The sequence below is a fragment of the Haemaphysalis longicornis genome, unplaced genomic scaffold, assembly GCF_048455015.1.
Source record: "Haemaphysalis longicornis isolate Haplotype H1 unplaced genomic scaffold, Haemaphysalis longicornis Haplotype H1 scaffold_4, whole genome shotgun sequence".
Taxonomy (NCBI): Eukaryota; Metazoa; Arthropoda; class Arachnida; order Ixodida; family Ixodidae; genus Haemaphysalis; species Haemaphysalis longicornis.
Genome location: NW_027526361.1, coordinates 44,350,691 through 44,375,304, shown reverse-complemented (window position 1 = coordinate 44,375,304; position 24,614 = coordinate 44,350,691). Strand labels below are relative to the sequence as shown.

Sequence of the window (24,614 nt, the reverse complement as noted above, 5' to 3'; positions counted from 1 at the left end):
CCTCTGGTAGAACCCAGTGTAGTGCTCGCGAAGTGCTCCATAACTACTGCTATCATACAATGCACGCAGCTCGCAACAGCAAAGACTCAAAAGCCATTGCAGGTTTCTTTTTATTAATCTTTGGGCACGTTACGTACTATTTACAAAAAAAAAAGAACATAGCTTTGTGATGCACAAGATGCCACAACTACACATGGTGCAACAGAATCAGAATCTGGTGCACTCAAGATTCAACTTCTGGTTGACTCTGCGAGCCACAAAACATTGTCACACAAACAATGTCATGCTGCGGAGGAACACAAAAGCACAGCGTCCTGGTTTGACAATCTGCCAAGAGCTGACACTGGCCCGGCTAACTTTTAAGCAGTCAACCAACACACACCGAGTTCACAAGATAAACACAGAAAACAAATGGAAAGTTTGCATAGATTACCAACTTCAGAGTTCCAGTGATGATTAAAAAATAAATATCCCTGCCTGCTGCTGCTAACTATGAAGCTGAGATCCACTTTTGGGAATGAAGACTGTAGTTACAAAGCAACAAAAACTTTGTTACGCGAACCATCAGCAAACTACATATACATATATGCTCCTGCACAACTTGCCATGTTGACATGTGGTGTAAAAAGCTGTCCCACACAAAGCTCCAAAAATAAGTTGCCTAACATTGTCTCTGGCAAGTGTAAAATCTAAAATGTCTGCATGCATAAACACGACTCTCGCAAAAGACACACCACAGAAACACAGAAAAAATTTCGCTACAAAAATATGCATTGTATAATTGTCATTAACGGTAGTCATAAGTAGCGAGGAATCGATGTTGGCATCGAAATTGCCAACACTGCCTTGTTTAGACACTTGTATCGTATAAAATGTCTGGTGTAAAATGCCATCCCGTAAAAAAAACCTTTCTGCACTCACTCACCTCCACAAAGTACTACCACGAGGTCAAACACTCCTCAATGCAATCGCGAAGATCTTTAAAAAGACGCACAGTAGAAAACCGCTAGTTGCTAAGACTTTCATGCAACACCTTGCATTCCTTAGACTACTTGATTCTGTGGCACGTGTCTATTCGGCACATAAAGCATGTCACGCTTTGTGAAATGCACTGACACATTTTGAGCAAGAGAAGACTTTGGCGGCCGATCCACATGGATCCATTATGACAGAAACACTTTCAGAGCTATTTTTAAATGCATGGATCGGTCATATTTACCCTGCAACCCCACACAGAAAGCATGCCGGAATTTCTTTATCGGGCTAATCAGATATCGCATGCCCAGAATGATGCAGTCATCATAAATGCAACAAGCTTCACTGAACACAAAAATGAAATTAGGAATACTGCACACCACACACCATAATGAACGTTACATAGAGGCTGCACAAAAAAAAAATATAGCTACAAGCTTGCTTGAAACTGTTTGCTTATCCGTATTGTTCCACTGCAAAATTTGCACCAAAGCTTTCTTACAGCATAAAACATCACAATGCTTGTCAATGCATTCAAAAGTATGGCAAAAAGGGCATAAGTAAAACTCATTTGTTCATGGTGTCCTTCATCTTATTGCTTGGTGTCATACACAAAGTCTAAGCCCTACATGTTGGCCACAAGCGAGGGCAGTGATATATACTAGTAATCCCGTTTTGACTGCGTGTGTACACTCAGCAGCTTTCTGTAAATATTTACAACTTCTCAGTTTCGCCTTTTTCTGCCTTCTTTACTACACCCTGCTTTGCGAATAACAAAGTAGCCTGCCGGTAAGTTCAGCTTTTTACAGCGACAAAAGCAGGCTTTGTCGGGATGCGTAGGAGAAACTTGCACCTCGCTTTTTCTAAAAATAAAGCCCCAAAACTGTGCGCAGCAAATAGTTTTCCCATTGGCTCAAAAAAAAAAATTGAACTTCCTGTTTCCCTCAAGCAGAAACTAAAGCCTGAAAGGCCAGTAGTTTTCATTAAGTCGGTCTATTTGCATATTGGAGCTTATGCATCCATAGCTTTAGCAGTAACATGATGTGTGCTAGCAGTGAATACACGAGGGTGCTCAAAATGCTTAAGTATGGCTTCCACAACTGTGGGCGTGCATGTAGTAGTGACTTTTGTTCTGTCAGAGCATGTTCCTGGTTACTCAATCCAACCTTGCAACTCGCCAAAGCAAGTACTGAAGTGCCATTATAGCACTAGCGCTCAGTTCCTGGAAGCACAGGGTGAAGTGGTCCCCACACCAAACCCAGCACATGAAGACTGGGCATTAGAGAACTAGACATGGCACTCGAGGTTAGATGGCAACAGCACTCAGTGTTTTAGAATGTCAGGTATCTTCCCCTTGGGAATGGTTGGGATGTTAGGACCAAACCAAGTCCAACAAGCTTGATTTGCAAAGGAGTGCAACTACTGCTTCAGTAAAAAGTCAGCGCAAGACACTGATGACTTTTTATAGGGTGCAGTAACAATTAGGCCTGCTAGCTGCTCCTCCATTTCAAAAAGAGCTGCTCTGAAAGGTCAGTGCACTAGTGAATGCAAGAAAAAGGCATTAGAGGAAAATTCATTTGGCAAATCCCTGCAGAGTAAAGAGCAAAAGAAAAGAAATCTCATCTTCAATTTTTCTATGCAAAGCTAAGCACCCAGGCTACATCGAGGGCCTGCATCGATCTGCCACAGCTGGCCACTGGCCCCGTGAACACTATCCAGCAGCAACACATTTGTTCCAGTAGCCCGCTCTGCCCTCCCTAGTGGAAGACGTATGGCCGAGCCTAATCGGCCGATTGCTGCACACTCCTCCGTCAGTGAGGCCCACATGCAGATCTAACCTTCCTCAATGATTCAAGCCGAGTAGTCCGTAAGAACGCCTTGCCGTCTCTCCACGCACGTGATTCGAGAACAGCTGGAAGTGAAGGCTGCGCACCGTCGCAAGACTCGTGGCCGTGCCTGCACCGGCAAGGGATGAGAACAGCGCTGCTGCCCGCACATGTCCGCTGCTTGCATGATGGTGGACGGCAACCAGGCACAGTGTAGTCATGCTGCTACCGCCGGAGGAATCTGAGCGGCCACTTTGGTCCACGTGGTGCACATCACAGCATCCACGAAATCCAGAGTCACCACCAGAGCAACGGTCACACTTTGGTCTCGGACAAGGGCAGCTGCAATGCCACGGCGTCACAGTATGGCGGGGGAGGGTCCTCTTGCGATGAAGACGGCCTCTGTTGCCAACCATGCAGGAAAGCAATAAGAGGGAAAGGAGAAAAGAAGCATCGTTACAATGCAAGGCAACAAAGATAAGGAAAGCCAAGAAAACTTTGATTATTGTTTTCACGGTGCAGTGTTATTTTTTTACTCGAATGGGAAAGTTTTTGAAGTTGGAAAAAACCACTGCACAAATTGAGAACCCAAACATCGACAACGATCCTCCACCAGGAAAAACACGCGGAATGCACCTGGACCTAGCATTTTGCCAATAATATCAGTTATTGCTCTCGAAACCATGAAAAGACTCCTCTGAGTCGGACCCAAAAAAAGTTCACAGCGTTCCACTCGAAGTCCTCCCTGGTCTCCTGGTGCCCTGGCTCCAACATCTGCCAGTCCACCATGCAAATCGCCTTCCTCCGATCCATCCAGTGCATAGCTTATGCAACAGCCCCCGAAGGACCATACCGCTGTATCCTCGGGTACAGCAGCCCACGCATTGGCAACATGCTGCCGACATTGGCAACTTTGGCAACATGCTGAAACCGACACCACCAAAAGAAAAACGAGAAATAGCGCGTAGAGATCAGGCGTAGATCAGGCAGCCAACCATGATTGGATTGGATTACAGACTGGCCGTCACTGCCAGTGCTGCCTGGGTGCAGTGTATTTCGGGGTGTAGACACTAAGGAGAAACTGGGGGGTGCAGGGTGAAAGGGGGGGAGGGGAGGGGGGTAATTTTCCGGATTTTCCGGAACAGCACGGAAATTTGAAATTAGCAGTGGATTTAGGGGGGGCCCTTACACGAGTGGGGGTGCTTGTTCGGAGTTTTACAGTAGTTGTGGAAAGTGTTTGCCACCTTAGGAAACAATGCGACAAACTTGGACAGAGAGAGGGCAAACAGACATGAGCGCTGTTTGCCCTCTCTCTGTCCAAGTTCTGTTTGCCCTAGAGAGGGCAAACAGACATTAGCACTGTTTGCTCTCTCTCTGTCCAAGTTTTTCACGCTGTTTCCTAGGCTAAGGTGTCATGTGTACCCAACTAGCCCAAAGTCAAGTTTTAGAAAGTGTTTGCATCGTGTTGTGTCAAGTGCCTTGCGTTGAATTAGGATGTGGATTACGGATAGGCCCTCTCCACACCTGCTACATAGGGGTCTTAGAGATCCAGTGAGCAGGTGTGAGTGTGTTACATGCGTGCGGCCTACCTGTAACCTTGCTAGCAACTTCCATGTGTCTTGTGCGAGTCAGTTGTGCATCATCCCAAGTGGGGTTTTAGTAAATGTAATTCGTTGTCTGTCTGTTCACTCCAGTCAACTTGCCATGTCTTACGAAGGTGTCCGATTTGTGGCATGAGGATATTGAGGGTACTGTTTTTAAGTCCATTGTGTTCCTGAGTGCAGCAGCAGCAGCAGCCCTTTCATCCACCACCTCGTTGTCAGCCATCCCAGAGTGACCTGGTACCCAACACACACTCACTTCCAGATTTGACGTGTACGCTGACATAAGTCTTAAAAATTAGGTTGACGACATGGTTTTTGCAAAGTTTTGGGGGTGATAATGCACACACGGTGCTCAGTGAATCTGTGTAAATGATGGATTTACGAATATGATAGTCAACAACGTGTCTTACAAAAAGGAAACTGCATTATGCCTCTGCTGTGAAAATGCTAGTATTTAAGTTAATGGTTGCACATGCATTAAAGTTGGGTTTATGCACGGCACAGGACACAGTGTAGGCGGATTTCAATGAGTCATTGTAAAACTCTGACCACGGATATTTATCCTCCAGAGACAAGAAAAGCTCTAGAATCGCACATCTTGGCATTTGGTTTTTCTCTATTGTCATAAAAGACAAGTCACACCGTACTGGGTGGAGCTGCCAAGGTTGCTAATAGATGTTTTAACGATTCCTAAAAAGGAGACATCAAGTTTAGATGCTTCCCCTTTCACTCTGCATGGGAATGGACCAGGAATAGATGGACGTGTTGAGAAAAGGTGGGATGTAGATGTATCGCAAATGATGGATTTAAGAGGATGGTTGGTCATTGATGAAATTCGAACGCATAAAGCAAGCCCACATACGTTCGCTGATGCTCTAGGCTCCATTTGTCATATTCGACATATGGCTTCGGACCAGACTCACCCGGAAAGCTCCACACACAACGGAGCCCCAGGTGCAGCATTGGGTCAAAGCGGTTTAACATGCGGACCCATAAACAACACTCCTGCAGTTTAAGCGTGAACCTACAAGGCTGGTAAAAACCTGAAGCAGTAGTTGTTTGTCACAAGATTAGTGTTCACTGTTTTCAGGCATTTGTGTTTGAGTTGCCTAATGTGTGGAATGAATGAGAGCTTTTCATTCAAAACTACACCTAAGAACTTGAGTTCCATCTACACATTGCCACCTACACACTGCCACTTTGGCTACATGTCCACAAGGCACCCCTTAATTAAGGACCAGTCACTTCTCCCCTACTGTTCAACTTTGCTGTGAGAGACTACCTCTGCTGTTGCAAGACCTTATGCACCTTAAACACATGTGGACATCTCACACAATGGACCTCCACTGGCTCCATAGGGAAACAATAAGTCACCTTACAGCAAGCTGTACAAAGTGTACAGGACTACATGCAATGAGGAGGCCTCAATTGCACACCCGAAAAACCATCCGTTCTGACTTTTATGAAATGCACTGCATAGTACCTTAAGGAGAAAATTCCTCTTTCACAAATCACCTTAAATGGACAACCCATTGCCCATGCTCCTTAGCTTCAAATATTAGGGCTCAATATTCCACAAAGTGCCAGGTTCCAAACCATCTTTCCAGTCCTAATAGGGTAATTTGTTTGGCTACCAGAGAGTCATGAGCAAAAAAACCGATAAATAAAAACTCGCTGCTAGTGTTTACTTGTGTAAGATGCTGGTAGAATCGATTACACATGGATGCCCCACCCTTGGCTGCAGCATGTGAGCACAATACTGGCAGCACTTGCTTTCAAAGTTGATGAATTCAACTTATTTATTTATTTATTTCATGCACCCTCATGGCCCAAAAGGGCATTGGAGAAGGGAGTGGTACAGCGTACATTTTTAGCACAGAACAATGTTTAACTCTTGTGAAACCATCAATATACACAATTCGAAGTCATTGGATTAGAATTTTCGGTTAATTGGAAGTGATATGCTGGTCCCGGAAATTTTACACACAATCCAATGGAAGAAATTTCTTGGTAATCAGAACCTAAAACCTATCACATCAGTTAACTGGAAGTTGTTTTGAATATGTGCATCGAAGTGACCATCCTACCTCGATGAAATTCAAAAATTTCAAGTGCAAGAACAGCGCCGTGTTCTGCACTGACGTCGGCGTCATCGTAACTGAGGCAGAGTGCAGTTGATAAAGCGGTAGGCCAGTTGAGCCTCACGACAGTGTACACGTTTCTCTCTTTTGAGGTTCTCAACGTTTTTTGGTTGTTGTGCACAGCATGGTGTGAGCAGTCTGTGTGGTGGATGCTTCAGGCTTCAATTTTAGGGATAAGTTTCAACTATCATGGCAACCCATGTAATACACTCGACCGGGGACGAAAGTCGAAATTCTGAGTGGATTCAAGAAGACGTGCTGTGGACTAATAACAATGTTGTTATTGTGCTCGTTCTTTAATTGGACGATCAGTTAATTCGAAGTTTTTTACAGTTCCTGTGGACTCCGTAGTAAAGGCCAACTGCACTCAAATTTCACCTCGGTCAAATTTATTTTTAATGTGTAGGAAGTACCCCCAAATCAGCTGGGACACGAGTGGTAGCTCCGTGAAACGCCTCGTTAATCAGCCAGAAGCGTTTAAAAAAGCTCCGCCGCAGACCACGCTGCACCTGCCGGCGGATCGCATAAACAGCCATGACGCGCCTGTGACGTTCCAGCCGACGGGGGCTTCTTCCTTTGGCCCGCCACGCAGCAGGAGAACAGGTCGAGCTCTGCTGCGCACGCGCCACCCATTTGCTGCCCCTTGCGAGCGTAGGGCTTGCGCACAGACTTGCACCTGAGCTGGTGACCATCCGGCCGCTCGCTGGACAACTGCAACGTCACTGCAATGGCCGCGCTCTCCTCGGTCGGTTTCGGTTTCAAAATCGCCGATTTTTGCTGACCACTTGCGGCGTCCACGCGCGTATTTCAGCTGTTGTATTTTGCATGTTGCTTTCTTTTTCAGCAGACTATATGGAAATAGGGTTTTCAAGAGGTCGAAATTTTGTATGCAGTTGGCCTTTAAAGGGGAACACTGGTCTTGACCGAAAATTTGCCAAAAAATCAATTTTCTCTGCTAATTTTATTTGCAGTCTCCCGGTACCAAAGAATGTACATGCGAAATATTATAGCTGTACCATAAGTATTTACAACACTGTCACCCTTTGAAGTTGCCTAAATGACCATTTTTGCCTACGTTTCCAAACTTCATGCCCTGTTTTCTCAGAACTAATTTTTTCCCCACGAGGTCAACTGTTAAGTAGAGTATCTCAGGATGTACTGGTAAGGTTTGTATCATTTTTGCTGCATTCGAAAGCTTATGAACTGAACAGAGCAATAAAACCACAAAAAGATAGAATTCCTTTATGCTAGTACAATTCTTTATGCAGTTAGTTTTACGAAGAAAAGATTGGTAATTGATGACCTGACATTTAATAAGCCTACAGCAACTGTAGAAACAATGCTAAAATATATAGTTGCACTCCCTGGTCCTTCTAGAGCAGAAATGGATAAAAAGTATTTGGACATTTCATAGGTAGATAATGAAAAAATTGCCCAAAATGGAAAGGCATAACATGTTGCACAACTCTGAAGTTAGATCACATAGAAAAAACTGATTGCATATTTGTGCCCAGGATGTTAAAATACACCTAATGTGTAAAGCTCAAGCATCTAGGTTAAAGAATAACAAAAATGTCCCCGGGACCAGTGTCCCTCCTTAACGGGAGTCGACTGTACATGTCGGTATTTGACTAACGCAGAAATACAGAAAGTCAATTTGTCAGTACCTTTGCATCCCCACTACGCAGCCATTTATATCTTGCGGGAAAACCCAAACAGAAAGCCTTCACAAATACAAGCACCCCCAATTATTCCCGTACTGGATGAACAATTGCAGCACCAGACACTCCTGCATGCTATAATGAGGACAAAAGTTCCTTAAAAAATTTGCTTTTCGCATTCAATGAGTAAACCATTCATTGCTGCGGTTGATGTGCCATACTTGACACGACAAATTTTAATGACGAGATCCCTTTCCTACACATTATCCATGTTCAGCACTTTGTGAGTTTTTCATACGCTGACCATACAATGTGTACGCGAGTGCAAGCGTGCGCGCATGCAGAATGATTAAAAAGAGTGCCATTGCAATCTTCTCCCAATGTCAAATTTTCTTTCTCAAGAAAAAGAAAAAGGAAATGCTTACAGAATCACCTTTCTTTCCTTTACCGTAGCCTCAGTAATAATGACTTTGCAATTAAGGAACAGTTTTTTTTTTTTCTTACCTTCAGTGAAACTGCTGCTTCGTATGAAGGCAGAGTGTCTGAACTCCATGACTCCTGATTCCTGACCGGTACGCGCTCCCTTGCTGCCCTGGAATTCGTACTGCTGCTGTTTTGGAAGCTGCCCAAGAAACCGCTGCCATTGGTTCTGCACACAGTATAAAATGAACAGTCAACAATTTGTGCTAAAAGACAGGCAATGAGAGGACACGCAACCACACAGAAGCGGGACATATTTATTATAAGGCTAGACAATAAAATGATACATCAAGGAACACAAAGGTGAAACGAAGTCAAGTGATGTCTGGTATAAGAGTACACGGCTATTCAGAAATGTGAAAATTGTGTATCAAACAAGAGGCAAAATAGCATCACAGCGCAACTAGCTATGCAAACACAATGCGAGTACTTTTTTTCAGGAATCCTCAGTGAGGCTTCGCGTGAACTCTAAACCTGTTCTTCGGTGTTTCTTCACTTTCACCTGTTCGTTGCAGCCCAACAGGCTACCCACTTGCACATGAGATGCACCCAGAGTCCAAGTGCTTAATAGGTTGCATCCACTGGTGTGGCACGCATGCCATCAACCATGTCTGTGCGCCACCATGCCGGTGCCTGCACGTCCCCATTTATAAGGAAACGTCGTATGCACCGGCCATGCGTTAGGCAAACGGCTGTGACTCCTCGGTGTCTGCCGGGCTGCCGTAGACGCAGTGTGTGCTTTTTTTGTACAAGGTGTGTTCAAGTGATTCCATAACGTAGGGTGTGCTGTATTAACGTTGGTTACGCGAGAAGAGTGGCTGTCCTGTTTATCAGTGTGACAACCTTGTGCTGCAATTCAACTCCAACTTCCTTACGAGCAAGTACAAGCTGTCTGTGGCTCAAAGGCTGCAAAGTGAGCACCGTAGTAGGACTGTTGAGTGGCAGCATTTGTGAGGGCAGTAGGAGCAGCAGTACTATGTCCCACTGAGCTCAAAAGCATTACCTCGATGTCAAGTACTGTTTCACAAGCGTCCAACAGCCTACCTGTGGCAAGACACGAGTGAAGACGTCGGCACAGATCAGCTGACAGCCACCTGCTGTGCTTTGGTATTAGCCGCAGATGGCTCAGCTCTTGGTGAGCGCCTTCCCCTTCGGCTGCCTGCCGATGGATGTCGCTAGTCTCCCAGCTGACAATGCCCTCACTGCTACGCTACCGTATTATCTCAATCGGCGTGGGTGTGAACGCTCACAGTTTCTTCGGAAGCAGCATTTGGCTTTTGTACTGAATGACTCTGCCATGGAAAAGGGGCGGGCATACCTGTGTCGATATCAGTGTTCGCAGGCAACTGCACTGCAGCATAGGCCTTTCATGCGTAGTGTTGCTTTCCTTCGCAACCGCAGCTCCGTTCTTTAGCGGTGATGCAGTTCTCAAGGCATCGCCACACAATGTCACTGCTATTATTCATATCTGTTGACGTGACGGTTAAGAGTCAGGTGGTAAGGGCACAGATGATGGACACCGGGACCTGTCTTGGTGGGCACTGTCATGGCGGTATTCAGTGTAGCCAAGAGAAAAAATCAACCGCTAAAATTTTATGTGAATACCGTCTACAAGGTAAAACTGCACACTTAGCATGATGACGGCATTTTTTTTAGTTTGTAATTTTGTTTTTGAAATAGGTCTTTCCATCCGATTACTTTTCAATGCTTTCAACTAAAAGAAAAAAGGACGTGTGAATCGACATTCAACCAAATCAATCGTGGACTAATTTCGACAACAGTGTAAGAACTAACTCCCTGCATGTTTTCCTCCAAAGCAGGGATCTCAATACAGTTAGCCTCTGAAGTGCTTTTTAATTTTCTCCTCTTTGACCCCCAGATTCTGCGGTCAAGGTTTATTAGGTAACTGGTTTCACCTCTTCCACGTGTTCACTGACTGTCAATGTATTCGATACATTTGACGCTGCTGATACATTCGAAGGCCCATTTTAAAGTTCTTGTGGCACTTTTAAGCGTGTCCAATTACTTAGTACGAAACTTCAAAGCTACTTTTGGTCTTGGTGTGGAATTACACTTTTCTTCGTGGCAGTGATTTTTAACCCGAAAGTGTTTTATGCCCGTGTACACCAAGGTCTCACCGACGTCATATCCGTCACAGAAATGACATCCACTGACGCGGCTCCGCCAGGATTTGAGCCACGAACTCTCTTGCCGCAACGGGAGGTACACAACGCTATGCCAACTGAGCTACGAGTTCGAGTGCAAGTAGGTCTATGAAGACGCCTTATATCTTTCCCAATACTTTCTTCATTCAGATGGTGCTGCCGTCTAGGAGAGGCGAAGCGAATTAGTTCATCATGATGCTAATGAGCACCAACAGTTGGCGCCTCAATGCCAGCATCTTTGTGTACGCGGGACGCAGGTGAATTGAGGCACCCTCCGCCACCTACTGTTTTCGGTTTCGGTTCGGTTTCCTTTGCACGTTTTTGAAGGGGCTGTGGTTTCAGTCGGATTTACACAATGTTCCGGCGCGTGCAATCCAGTGTCTAACGTTGATGCGTCTAATGGTGCCATACTGACGTAATATAAAGAGCGATGTGCAAGTTCATATGGATGCACAATAAACATTTAAATGCTCCTGTGAAGGCACATTTAACTTTCGTGTTTTACCGATTCCTATGAAAGAGGCATCAAGGAAATTTTTTTCAACTGTTTTTCTGTTTTACGTTTGTACTCACTATTGTATTCCCTCCCTGTTATGATCCTCAAGCAAAGGTTGACAGCATAAATAAATAAAACAGTAGGACGGCCTTCGCCGCATTCAAAAGTATCCCAGGAGGCTTTCATAGATGGCAAACACTGTAGGAGAGAGGCTTGATCTAAGAATCTGTAAGAGGGGAACATGGCATTCCCACTGTGGTTGCCAGCCTCACACAAGAAGATAAAGCAATCTTGCTTGCTTCAGGAAAGACTGATGCTTTTAGCCCACATTGCTAAGAGAACGTCTTTTGAACGGTTCAGTTGCTTTTGTTATGTTCATTAGTAAATGGGACTGCACAGACAACTAAACCACTCAAGAAGTCTCTATTCAGTGCCACTAGGAATGACTTACCTTGTCCTGTTTTGCACAGGTGGAGTTCATTACACGATGCAAAAGTTGTGCCCACTAATAGAAAGTACCTGGCAAAAACATTATCCTTCAGATCAAGAAAGCGAGCTCTCTTCATGTAAACTTGGCACCAGTTGTACTAGAAACTTTTTGCAGCATTACTAAGAAAGGGAATTTGTGAACACGAGTGGAGCATTATTAATAATAAAAGAAAAATCTTCGCATCTGCGCTGCATCACCCCATGTGATAGAGAAGATCGAAAATAGATTCCTATTGCCCCATACATTACTACGCTAGAATAGCTCCTGAAATCTACAGACGTCACCACAGTGGTAGCTTCGCCAAATTGCATCAATGAGCACTGTGTCACGCCATCGATGCAATCGGGAGCGCAGCCTTGTTGCTTCATACACTACAGCACTTAGTTAATTCCTTGTTCTTTGCTGATACAAACACTGCGGTAGCAATGATGAAAAGGTGGCAACTGGGTCAATTTAATTGCACCCCATGATTGAAGCAATTTAAGAGGCTACCGTATTTACTCGAATCTAGGCTGACACTTTTTTTTTAAAAGCCGTTTACGAAACTCGGGGGTCGACTTAGATTTGAGGATGAGGCTTTCCTGTCACCGCTAGCCACTCAATGCCATCTCGCGGCCGTAAGCTTGCAGCTTGCAGGTTTGCAGGCGCCATTTTGCTTGCTTGAACGTTGTGAACTCGGCTCTGAGTGTTCCGTGCTTGCTTGCATTTGTCGCTGCGTGACCTCGAGAAGCGCCCGTGTTCGCGGCACAATAGCGCCCACCAAGCGGTGCCACTACACCGTGGCTTTTAAGCGGAAGGTAGTCTTGTAGGCCGAGAACACTTCAAACCTTCAAGCACAGCGCGAATTCGGCGTCGATGAGAAGAACGTGCGCCGATGGCGGAAGCAGCGGAACGAACTTTTCAGCTGCGCTGCCAAGCGAATGGCCTTCACAGGACCCAAGAAAGGTCGACACCACGAGGTGGAGAAGGATTTCGCTGACTTTATCCAGCAGCAAAGAAGGTGGAATGCCTGTGCCGACGGAGGTGATACAGGAGAAGGCGAGGGAGATCGCAAATGTACAAGGCGTCGCACGGACTCAGTTCAAGGCCAGCAGGGGCTGGGTCACTTGCTTTATGAAGCGGTTCGGGTTCAGCCTGCGACGGCGGACGTTTGTGTGCCAAAAGCTGCCTTCTGACTTCGAGGAGAAGCTGGTCGCATTCTAGCGCTTTGTCATCAAGAAGCGGGTGGAAAAAGAGTACCGACTGGGCCAGACCGCTAACGCTAACCAGACCCCGGTGTATTTCAACATGCCTGTGGCCTACACCGTGAATGACAAGGGCACAAAAGAAGTCAAGGTCAAAACTTCAGGCTCTGAAAAGCAGCGCGCCACCGTGATGTGTTGCACGGCCAAAGGGTAAAAGCTGTCGCCGTACATTATTTTTAAGAGGACGACTCTTCCAGCCGGGAAAGTTTTCCCTAAAAACGCCATTGTGCGAGCCCACTAGAATGGTTGGATGAGTGGTGCCCTCGTTGAAGACTGGGTCAAGACTGTTTGGCAGCGACGTGCCGGTGCTCTGCTGTTTAAGGAGTCACTCCTGGTTCTGGACTCCTACCGCAGCCACTTGACAGATGCCGTTAAGTCCGTGCTTTTGGAGGGCGGTACGGACATTGCGGTAATACCCGGCGGTATGACAAGCCAGCTACAGCCACTCGACATGGCCATCAACAAGCAACATCAAGGACAGGCTGTGAAAGCATTACAATGACTGGCTGACACTGCAAGGTCACCAACTGACACCGACCGGGTGCATCAAGCGCGCTTCACTCAGCCAACTGGCGAACTGGGTCGTCGCGGCATGGGCCAAAATTCCAGCCGAGGTAATCGTGTGGGCCTTCCAAAGTGCAGCATTTCGAACGCGCTGGACGGAAGTGAGCAAGCACAGTGCGCTGTGGGAAGAGAACAGTGAGAATGAGGGCACCGATATCGGCAACGACGATGAGTGAGCATTGAATATTGTATGACAAGCGCCGCAAGCGTAATAAAGTGTAGGTTCTAGTCTCAGTCCAGCGCCTTTTTTTCATTCGGCTTACATTCAAGGTAAGTTGTTTTTATTTTCTGACCTTCTGAATTTCAAGGTTCGGCCTAGAACCGAGGCCGGCCTAGATTCGAGTAAATATGGTACCTTCCTTTTCTTACACCGCAGTTGCAGGAAAGTTTCTTTGTGCAGTGGAGCCAGCCGAGCTTGGCACACATCACAGAGCCAGTCCACACTGCAGACTGCTGTTCCGGGCAATGGATCGTATTGTCAAGCCCGCTGAATCTGCATGCACACCATGCTGTTGCCAGCCTAGGCGGATACAGTTTTGGGCTGTATCTTTGGCCATAGGCCATTACAGTTACATGCCTGGTTGAGCAAGTACCAGTGTGAACTGACTGGCTGATGAAACTCCTCACCAATTTCCAGCCTACCTACCCTTCATGTGAAGTACCCTTGCCAGAAACCAGTTCTCGTGCTGTGACCAGCGCCACCAGTCGCGAAGCGTTGCAGGCAGTTGCCGGACAGACTGGGATCACTGGACTTGGGGACACGTTTTGCGTCGATGTCCCACAGGCTCGCCTGCCCATACTACAGTCATTGAGCTGAGACTAGTACTTGCAAATGAAGGCTCCTGTCACCCAGAATTCTGGTCAGTGCAGTTATCTTTGCTTTTGGGGGGCTGCTTAATGTATCTCGTGTTACTGTTTGGCTTACTGCCTTTTCCACTGTGAATGTCATCAACTGCCGGGATGCAGCATTCGGCCACTTGAATTTTCAAATGATGAGCCTCGTAAATTGCGAGAGGAAGAAGACGAGAAATGCAGCCTCGTTAAAGTCAGCCACAGCCGGCATGCACTCCAGTCAAGACGCAGGCTACCCACCTCTTGCAGAGACGCCACAGGGCCAGGAGGCAGCACAGCATGCTGGAGAGTGCCACTGACACGCCAACCGCCATGGGCAGGAGGATGTCCGGGGAGACGGGGGCCAGCTTCACTGCAAGGCGCAAGAAAGCTTGTGTCAAGGCAGATGCACGCGAATGCCCCCTATAACTTACAAGGACTATGCAAGTGTATGACGGAGTGCTCAGCCAAAAGAAAATGAATGCACGTGGTTTCTAATTAGCTGACTAACGAGCTTAAATCTACATTCGAAGTATTTCCCTGATATGCCACACAGAGTGTTTATAACAGCAACTTCAAATCAGTGCTTCTGAACACTTCAAAGATTCTTAAAAAACAATTTTTTTTTAAACGCGGTAAAAAAGCTCTCACAATTGTGAGGTTTCCTGCCTTGATGGGCCAAATATAGCTTCTTTTTCGGACAACAGAAGGTCGACAACTAGGCTGCAAAGTCTGTTGCCTCTTTGTTGCACTTATTCCAGTTACCTACCACCATTTGCCATAGTTATTAATTCATTTATTTACAAGTTACAGCCACCTTGGATGCCAAGCTTTGAGCATGAGTGGGTGTATGAAAACGAGATGGCAGACACGCATGAAAATTACATTTTTGAGGAAAACAACGCATGAAAAGGAAAACAACACCTGAACAAGTGCATCCTGTTAGATAACACCTACACAGAAAGCATACACCACATCGAACAAAAAAAAAATTAATAAAGTGGAATATCAGGATATTGCACATCAGCAGATAACAGGTTACAGATAACAATTACTCATAACATAACAATTACTCATCGCTGTGTTTACGTGGCACAAAAAACCTGTTATTGTTCTGCCTTTTTTTGCGCCTTTCCAGTAACAAGAAAGTATGGCCATTGTGTCTTCTGCTCTCAGTCAACGCCAACATTTTTAATTACCTAGTACCGCCCGCACCACGTTTATGTGTTATTGTGTTTATCTATGTCAATTCTTTTTCATGGGTATAATACGCAGGGTAACCTTTCTACAAGCAAAATGCGGGACATGATGACGGAGGGGGGGCACGAAACATTGACAAGGCCCAATGAGAAATTAGCTACAATAATTTATTTCAAAACTTCTGGAGAGTTCTTTTGCAATATGGAGTGTCTGCGACACTGTATGCATCTCCTCAAGTAAATATCTCCCCTCTGGCAATTCCACCACTGATAAAGGTGGGCCTGTGACTGCATAAGAACTCTAAAAGTGCCCATAGCCTTCACAAGGAAGGAGATACCAAAGACCTTAAGAACTACAGACCCATCAGCCTACTCTCAGTTGTAAACAAGCAGTTTACCAAAGTAATAAATAACCGCATAAGTGACAGCCTCGATCCTCAACAACTCAGTGAGCAGGCTTGCTTTAGGAAAGGATACTCAACAATGGATCACATCCATGTAATCAATCAAGTGATAATAAAATCCGCAGAGTACAGTAAACCCCTTTACAGGGCATTTATAGACTATGAAAAAGTGTTTGGTTCAATAGACACCAGAGCAATGTTGAAGGCGTTAGAGGACCAAGACGACATATACTAGGGATGTATGGGCAGGATGATCCTTCACGAGCAAAGTAAAAAGTTCCCTATCCAAAAGAGAGTGCGACGGGGTGATTGATTGATTGATTGTAGGGGTTTAACGCGCCGACGCAACGCAGGCGATGAGGCGCGCCGTAGTGGAGGGCTCCGGATTAATTTTGACCACCTGGGGATCTTTATCGTGCGCCGAAATCTCGTACACACGGGCGTTTTTGCTTTTCGCCTCCATCAGAAAAGCGGCCGCCGCGGCCGGGAATGCGACGGGGTGATACTATCTCTCCAAAATTGTTCACAGCATGTCTGGAGGGGTACTCAGGGAGCCTGACTGGAAAAAAAAAAAAAAAGGTTGTGTATTAACAGAGAATACTTGAACCATTTGAGGTTTACAGACGACATAGTCTCGCTCAGTGAATCTGCAGAACCGCAAAAAATGATTGAAGAACTACAATCAGAAAGCTTCGCCAAGGGTCTAAAAATAAATATGGATAAATCGAAGGTAATGATACATAACCATGCTGAATGCGCCCTTTTTCAGGTGATGAAACGCTAGAACAATTAGAAGAATATAACTATCTTGGCCAGATGGTCAGAGCTGATCCCAACCACAAGAAACAATCTGGCACAGAATAGGAATGGGTTGGTGTGCATTCGGCAAGCGATCCCAATAACGAATAGTAAATTCCTTCTATCCCTGAAAAGAATGGTACACAACCAATGCGTGCTGCCAGTGATGGCATATTAAGGGGAAAAACTTGGCACCTTACGAAACAACTGGAAAGCAAACTGAGGTCGGCCCAGTAAGCCATGGAATGAATAGCGATAGGAATAAAGGCCCATTCACACTGCGACGAAAGCGACGGGAATTCTGTCGCTTTGTCGCACGGCGTCAAAAATTGGTCCTGGCCATTCGACAAAACAATCGTTGCGCAACAAAGCTACGGAATTCCCATCGCTTTTGCTCGCTTTCGTCGCAAGTGTTCACTTAGGGACAGGAAACGAGCATCGTGGATCAGGGAAGTTGAGTAGAAGATATCATAGTTCAAATTTTAAAAAATAAACGGACTTGGGATGGCCACGTAGTGAGATGAACCGACAACAAGTGGACCCCGAGGGAAACAAAATGGATACCAAAAGATGGGACTAAAAGAAGGGGAAGGCCAATAACTCGATGGAGAGACGAAATAAGGAATTCGGAGGAAAAGAATGGACTAGGGCAGCGCAGGGCAGGTGGAGGTCCACGGTAGAGGCCTTCGTCCTTCAGTGGGCCTAAGTAGGCTGTTGTTGATGATGATGATGTGACTGCATGCTCAATTCTCAGCACCAGGTAGCTACGAATGTGCTCTGCTGCAGCTATTAGCCCCCCTATGCAGCGCGCCACTGCGTGTTCCTATAACTCGTGTCGCGACACACGCCACAACGGTTGTGGTTATTCATAATGCTCGCTGAGCTTCTTCCTGAATCTGCGAGTGTCTCTGCATGCCGTGACTAATCTAATGCATCGCTCCTCAGTTATGGCAATGCCTGCTCCCCTAGACAAACCATTGGTATCTCCCCATTCAACTGCAAAACAAGGGGTTGTACTTGCTGACTCCAAAAGGGATTTTAGCAATACGAGGGACAATAGCCCTCAATGTGGGACACTCCTGCGAGTCGCGGGACGGGTGGTCACCCTAATCATACATCCTGTCAGAAAACCATGGAAGCAACCATGTGAAGATCAATTGTGTATGGTGCTCACATCAGCAGCAGCTTTGCGTGTCACAACAAAACGTGTCCAAACATCTCACCGAGCAGAAACCATACCGAAGTGACTGATGGAAACAATTTTTTTCTGCTTCGCAATTGTGCTTCAGAAAGAGCAGCTGCTTCTCTTGCCGAGTGGTGTAAGGTGCTGCTAGATGCAATTCTCAGCAAATAAGGCCGGGTTCGGACTGTTGCCGCAACTGCCATAATAACTTTAAAGAATTAAGTCGTTTCACGTCTCAGCCAACCAAACTGCGTGACATGTTGTTTTACGTTCATACATCACGATATGGCTTTTGCGTCGGTAGTCTGAACATAGCCTAAGGAGTTCGGAGCTTACATGGCTGACAGGATTTCGTCTCCTCATTGTACACGTAGTCGTCAAAGCACTCGCAGCGGCTTTGTGATGATGTTCGGGAGCAGTACATATTTGCATCCAGTTTCGAGCACTCCCTACTGTCCAAGCACACTTCCAAATGTCGGCGCACTACAAGAAGAAGAGAGACGGGACAAAGCACGTCAACCACTGATTGGGCCACCAACCGTGAAAACACTAGAAATGCACTAACAAGTGGGAGGCAATACACTGACAAGCACTGTGTCGGGTGCCACGCCTTAGAAAAATAGTGCAACAATGAGGGACTAAAATAAATAAGCAGACGACAAGAATTGTTCATTTGAGTACTACATTTCTGCACAGTTTATTTCAGTATGCTACTGACCCCAACTCATACAGCCTGCCGTGTTATCAGCCCGAGTAGGGCACTCAGCAACATAAACATTTAGTACTGTCAGTTTGCAGCCAACAAGCAGTCAATGACATGTCTCCGGGGCTAAATCAAACTTCGTAACCCTACCACGCACTCAAAGATAATACAAAAAGTTCTTCGTATAGCTTTAGAACCACGGGAAGAAATAAAAACACTGAAATTTCTAAACAAGCAGCACTTTTTCACAACTTTGTCCTAGCCATAGAACATGAAGCCGTACTAGAGACAAGTCAGAAATAATTTGTTCATTGAGCTTGCAAAATAACTTGCTTTCATTTATTTTTCAAATGTCCTACTTAATTTTTTTTTACACATTTGTCACGGTGTAAGTGTCACAGTGTACAACTGCTCACCTCCACAATGCTGAAGTTTCGGCTCAAACAACTTCAAAGAATACTGACTTGTTAGAAAAGATCCAAAGGAGAGCTATTCGGTTTGCTTATTCAAAATTTCATCCCACAGATTCAGTTTCCGAGCTCATGCCTAACAACGGAAATCAGAAGACAGTTTCGTTGCCTTAAATTATTGTATTTACTTTATCACCGCAAACTTGCTTTGGACACTGGTTGAATTTAATACAAAAAAAGTCGACTCCAGTCAAGGCCGCTGAACGCTGCTTCAAATGAAGCGGGTGCAATGCACTCACTCAGCTACAGCTGGGGGCTACAGTGAAACATTGAAGAGGGATTATAACGACGCCATAACAAAGCGTGTCCGCGGCATGACACTACTGAAGAGAACAGATGTGTTTGCTAGCACAAGCTTCCCAAAATCGCTAGACAGTTGCTCACCCTTTGCACACCTCCGTTCAGATACCTGCACAGGATAGTCTGGCTTGCATTTGCAGATATTGTTGGAATCACAATAGGCGTGCCTGGCGAGGCAAATGGTGATGAAGGTGCATTTGCTTCCAATCTGTGCGAAACCTGAGAACGAGAGAAAAGCAAACAAGCTAGTACGCAACCTTGCTTACTTGCAGTAAGCAAGACACTGGGTGCAGCCGCGTCTACTGCGTCGATCAGCATCGCTGATCAATAAACGCGATGCAGAGCACAGAAACGAATGCATGCCCCTGTTGTGCGACAAGAAATGTGAAGGCTAGCTGGTAATCTAATCTATGAATTTGAACAGGCGCTGATTGACACGGGACACAAGATCATGGTAAGACGTTCGCATTTTTTTTTTTTTTTTTGTCCTCCGCTAATCGGGCAAATTCAAATTGGTGGTGTAACAAGATTCGAGAATTCCCACACAGTCAAATCAGCAACGACAGTTTAAGAGCGATAGACAACCTGATTTTTCTCAGCGAGGAGCTCAAGCAGCAAGTCTTCCTGGAAGCCCATATAATGAGCTATTTGCTCACTTTAATTAGCGGTACTAAAGCTTTCCGGATGCCACAACCAACCGGCGCAATTATCTGGAGAATTCCAACTACTTGCTTGCCCATTAACTACCTTCTAGGAAAAGCGGAAGCGCACCTCCGCCAATCTGCGCCAGAAGTTGCGGATTAGAAACAGCCCGGTGACTTTGAACACTCTCCTTTTTAAGTTGAGGACAAGGCGTAAATGCGGCGTTCGCCAGGATGACGTCAAGAGAAGAGGGTTTTTTTCACCCCTGTTTGTTCGAAACGTTTTGTAGGAACGCGAACTAAACAAGGTACGGTCTGGCCGCGCCTCGCGGAGGCACCGCGCTAACGTTGAACGCGAAACAAAGTTCACTCACTTGTTCCAAACAGCAGAACAAGCTGGGCGCAGGCAAAGACCCGTTCCCACTTCGCATACATGGTGGTGCCAACTTCAAGCGCGCACACGGAATGACTACTAACTGTCTAACTCTTGTCCACCCCTTGCACAACACCACAAAACCACAAAACATCCGAGAAAATTGCACTGACGTTCAAAACATGACGTCCGAGGCTTGTTCAGAAGTTGGCGCCATCTAGGAATGCTTCTCAAAAGCAACCTAACTGAAAGTTTGATAAAATTTTCAGAATCCACTGCAAATATTTAGGCGTTTTTTCCGCCCAAATGTGCGAGTCGTTTAAAATAATCTGCAACATATGACAGCAGTAAAAAGTTTGCAAATCGGAAATAGGGTGTTGCCAAAACTTCCGGCTTTTCTTCTTTATGCGAACTTTTGGGGTTGATACAGCGATCGAAATGGTGGTGTAACAGCATTCTCGGCATCGTCTGGCTTTAGGCTTATATTGACGTAATACACGATGAGCAACAACACAGCTCTTCAAAAAGCCATCGACTTGGTGACAAAGGCCACCGAGGAGGACAAGAACAAGAACTACGCCGAAGCGCTGCGCCTGTACGAGCATGCGGTGGAGTACTTTCTTCACGCTATCAGGTACGAAGCTCAAACCGACCGTGCGAAAGAAAGCATCAGATCCAAGTGTGTACAGTACCTGGACAGGGCGGAAAAGCTGAAGGAGTACCTAAGCAAGAACAAGACCAAAGAAAAGAAGCCCGTCAAGCAAGGCGAGAGTGACAAGAAAGAAGGCGAAAACAGCTCGGACAGCGACGATGAGAACCCCGAGAAGAAAAAGCTCATGAATCAACTCGAGGGTGCCATCGTCATAGAGACACCGAACGTCAAATGGTCCGATGTCGCCGGACTGCACGCAGCCAAGGAGGCTTTGAAGGAGGCTGTCATCCTGCCCATCAAGTTTCCCCACCTCTTCACGGGTAAACGCAAGCCCTGGAAGGGAATCCTGCTCTTTGGACCTCCCGGTACGGGAAAGTCTTATCTGGCCAAGGCGGTGGCCACAGAAGCTAACAACTCGAGATTCTTCTCCGTGTCTTCGTCACACCTCGTCTCAAAGTGGCTGGGCGAAAGCGAAAAGTTGGTGCGTAACCTCTTCGAGATGGCTCGCGATCAGAAGCCGAGCATCATCTTCATCGATGAAATCGACTCCCTGTGTAGCACTCGATCCGACAATGAGAACGACGCGACGCGTCGCATCAAAACTGAGTTCCTGGTGCAGATGCAGGGTGTCGGCAACGACAACGACGGCATCTTGGTGCTGGGAGCCACCAACATACCCTGGGTCCTCGACTCGGCCATACGGAGGCGTTTTGAGAAGCGCATCTACATTCCGCTGCCGGAAGAGCCTGCCAGGATGCACATGTTCAAGGTAGGAAGTACAAAATGAATCAGCTTGGCTTCGCGTTCAGCTGGTAGCGTTGCGCCTTTCCGGTTGACTCAAGTGCGCTCATTGTCTGCTAGACGAGTCTGTTGGGTAATATGTGAAGCACCGGGAGGCTTCTTGTTGCTTTAGTAGCGTTTCAGCCGGAGCTGTGGCAGAACAAGTATTATCAAGGAGCCATTCAAATTCCATACAAAGGGTAGCTCCAAACTCGTTGAAATGGCTAAGCAAAATGAAAACGTATTGTTTCAGTGTTTCCAAGGGTGAGAGTCTTTTGAATAACTTGTCACTGTGTGGATTGTACTTAGTGGCACTGCATGTCATTATGGTAAGGGAGACTTTAGCTGTCATAAACAAGCAGCAGTGATTGCATCATCCGTTTACTGCATTGGCCTCGCCACACACGAACCTTGTCGCTCTCTCTCTCTCTGCCCGTAGCTCCATATTGGCAACACGCCGCACATGTTAACCGAAGAGGACTTCAAGCAGCTGGCCAAGCGATCAGAAGGCTTCAGCGGAGCCGACATCTCGGTGCTCGTGCGCGACGCGCTGATGCAGCCCGTCCGCAAAGTGCAGACAGCCACCCACTTCAGGAGGGTGCGGGGGCCATCCCGCAGCGACCCCAACATCATCGTGGACGACCTGCTGACCCCCTGCTCTCCCGGTAGCCCCGGTGCCATCGAGATGTCCTGGATGGACGTGCCGGGAGAGAAGCTCCTCGAGCCGACTATCACCATGGCTGACATGCTGCTGTCCCTGTCCACGGCCAAGCCCACCGTCAACGACGCTGACCTCGGCAAGCTGAAAAAGTTCATGGACGACTTTGGCCAGGAAGGCTAAGAGTGGCGGGGCCCGCCAGCAGCAGTGAGCAGCGACGCACCGGGCTGCCGCGCCATCCTGGTCATGATCTTCCGGTCGTCGGAACCACCACCTCACTGCTTGCCCGCGAGTGTACGGAGCCTCAGTGGCAAAGAACTGAAAAGCTTGCGCTCCCAGTGTCTGACCGATGCCACCATTAGGACACCGGCGGCACGAGGGCCAAGTGTTTCAAGACGGTTGTCTGTATTGCAACAGCCGCAAGTGGCTGCGTTTGCCGTCGAGGTCTTAAATCGATAGTTTTGGCTTGAAGATGTCTAAGCTAGCACGCACAAACCCCTCCCAAAAATTTGCTGTATCTGCTCGTAAGACTGCCTTGTCACTCGCCGGCTGGCAGAAGTAGCCCCATGCCCTAATGCGTATTGAGCACGGCAAACGAATTGTTGTTTGCTGCATTGCGACTTAGCAGAGCTGTCTTAGTGGAAGCAGCAAGCCTGGTGTTTGTTGTCGCACGCTGAATTTGTGCACTGCATTCAGGAGCACTATTGCTAAATTTTTGGGCTACTTCCCGCTAGCTGCATTCTCATGCGCGACGTACACAGAACACCGCAAGCCTGCAAGGTTGTTGCACACTGTTGTGATGAGAAGTGTCAACCCTTTTTCGAGGGGTGGCTAAGCCTGCCTGTGCTGTAATTGCGTTATATAATGGTACCCTGAATGAAGCACAAAGTTGTGGAAAGTTGCTTCCTACAAAAAAAAGTGAAATTGAGCGCTGCCTTCTATCCGGTAAGCGTGGCGTACATTTTTACTAGATGCGATTGCAGAATAAGTCGCCGGAGTGGCGAGTGATTTTTATGAGGTGATGGTTCGGTGACTGTTTCGCCACATTTATGTTTCTTTTTTTGTGTGGTAATGGTGCAGTGGTAACAAGCTGTAGATGTATTGCCAGCACTACCCATTTGTAACACAGTCCTGAGGCATTCTGCAAAGTCTATGGATAGCTTGTTGTTGTTATGGCCCAAGACCATTCCCGCTGAAGTGGCGTTTTAGATCGACCATATTTTTCTCAGAGCTCTATAGAATGCCTCTCTGCAAGTGTGTACCACCGTACGGAGCACAGCTTCCCCGGAATTTCTAACGCTGAAGTTATGCCAATGATGCGCTACCTCCCTTTTTTGTGCTTTGTGAATAAACGGCTTGAGCAGTGTACGGTCATGAATTCTGGAAACATGCTTTTTGAGACACATGATACAAGTACAATAAACTTTGAAGGCAGTCGCTGGTTTTCTGTGACCTACATTGCTAGGGCTTGTAGATTTCATACACATCAGATGTGCTGACACCTCGTAACACCCAGCAGCTGCAACACCGAATGCATCATTTTGAAAGAATCCTGGGAAGCTTTAGGTGGCACGTGGGTCTTCGACCAAAAAATTTATTTTTACAGTTATGATGATGAAAATTGGAACACATGTAGTTTTTGATTCTAATTGTAGATATAAAATTTGTTTTTTGTGTAAAATGGCTACATCCAAATTTATTTGGATTTTATATTTATTTTTTGAGAGCCTTTGTAAAGAAACTGCCGGAGGGATGCAGCTGAACAAGGTACCACTGAACTGTGCACAAATAAAGGAGTGTAATAAGATTAACATAATTCTATCTGCTATGTAGCAAAAGTTTCGACTGTTTGAAGTTTGGGCCTAGAAGGCAAAACCGGTTTTACTGGTTCCCACCTTTCAAACCCAAACTTTAAAACGGTTGTAACTTCTGTTACAGACCAGATAGAATGATGATGTAGTCTTATTGCACTCCTT

General features: G+C 46.3%; 2 protein-coding genes across 2 annotated transcripts; one reads left to right on the top strand and one right to left on the bottom strand.

Annotated features, from left to right (window-relative positions):
* Positions 1-92: 92 nt before the first annotated feature.
* LOC144178618 (uncharacterized) lies at positions 93-20,729 on the bottom strand. The gene is made up of 6 exons (XM_077706606.1): positions 20,550-20,729; positions 19,619-19,753; positions 18,398-18,544; positions 14,739-14,850; positions 8,712-8,856; positions 93-3,203 (listed from the first exon to the last, which is right to left on the bottom strand). The coding sequence occupies exons 1-6, from the start codon at positions 20,608-20,610 to the stop codon at positions 3,117-3,119; spliced, it is 687 nt and encodes a 228-aa protein (XP_077562732.1). The 5' UTR covers positions 20,611-20,729; the 3' UTR covers positions 93-3,116.
* A 213-nt stretch (positions 20,730-20,942) lies between these two features.
* On the top strand, positions 20,943-24,075 carry Vps4 (vacuolar protein sorting 4). The gene is made up of 2 exons (XM_077706599.1): positions 20,943-21,969; positions 22,420-24,075. Exons 1-2 carry the CDS (start codon positions 21,049-21,051, stop codon positions 22,819-22,821), a joined length of 1,323 nt encoding a protein of 440 aa, XP_077562725.1. The 5' UTR covers positions 20,943-21,048; the 3' UTR covers positions 22,822-24,075.
* Positions 24,076-24,614: the final 539 nt, after the last annotated feature.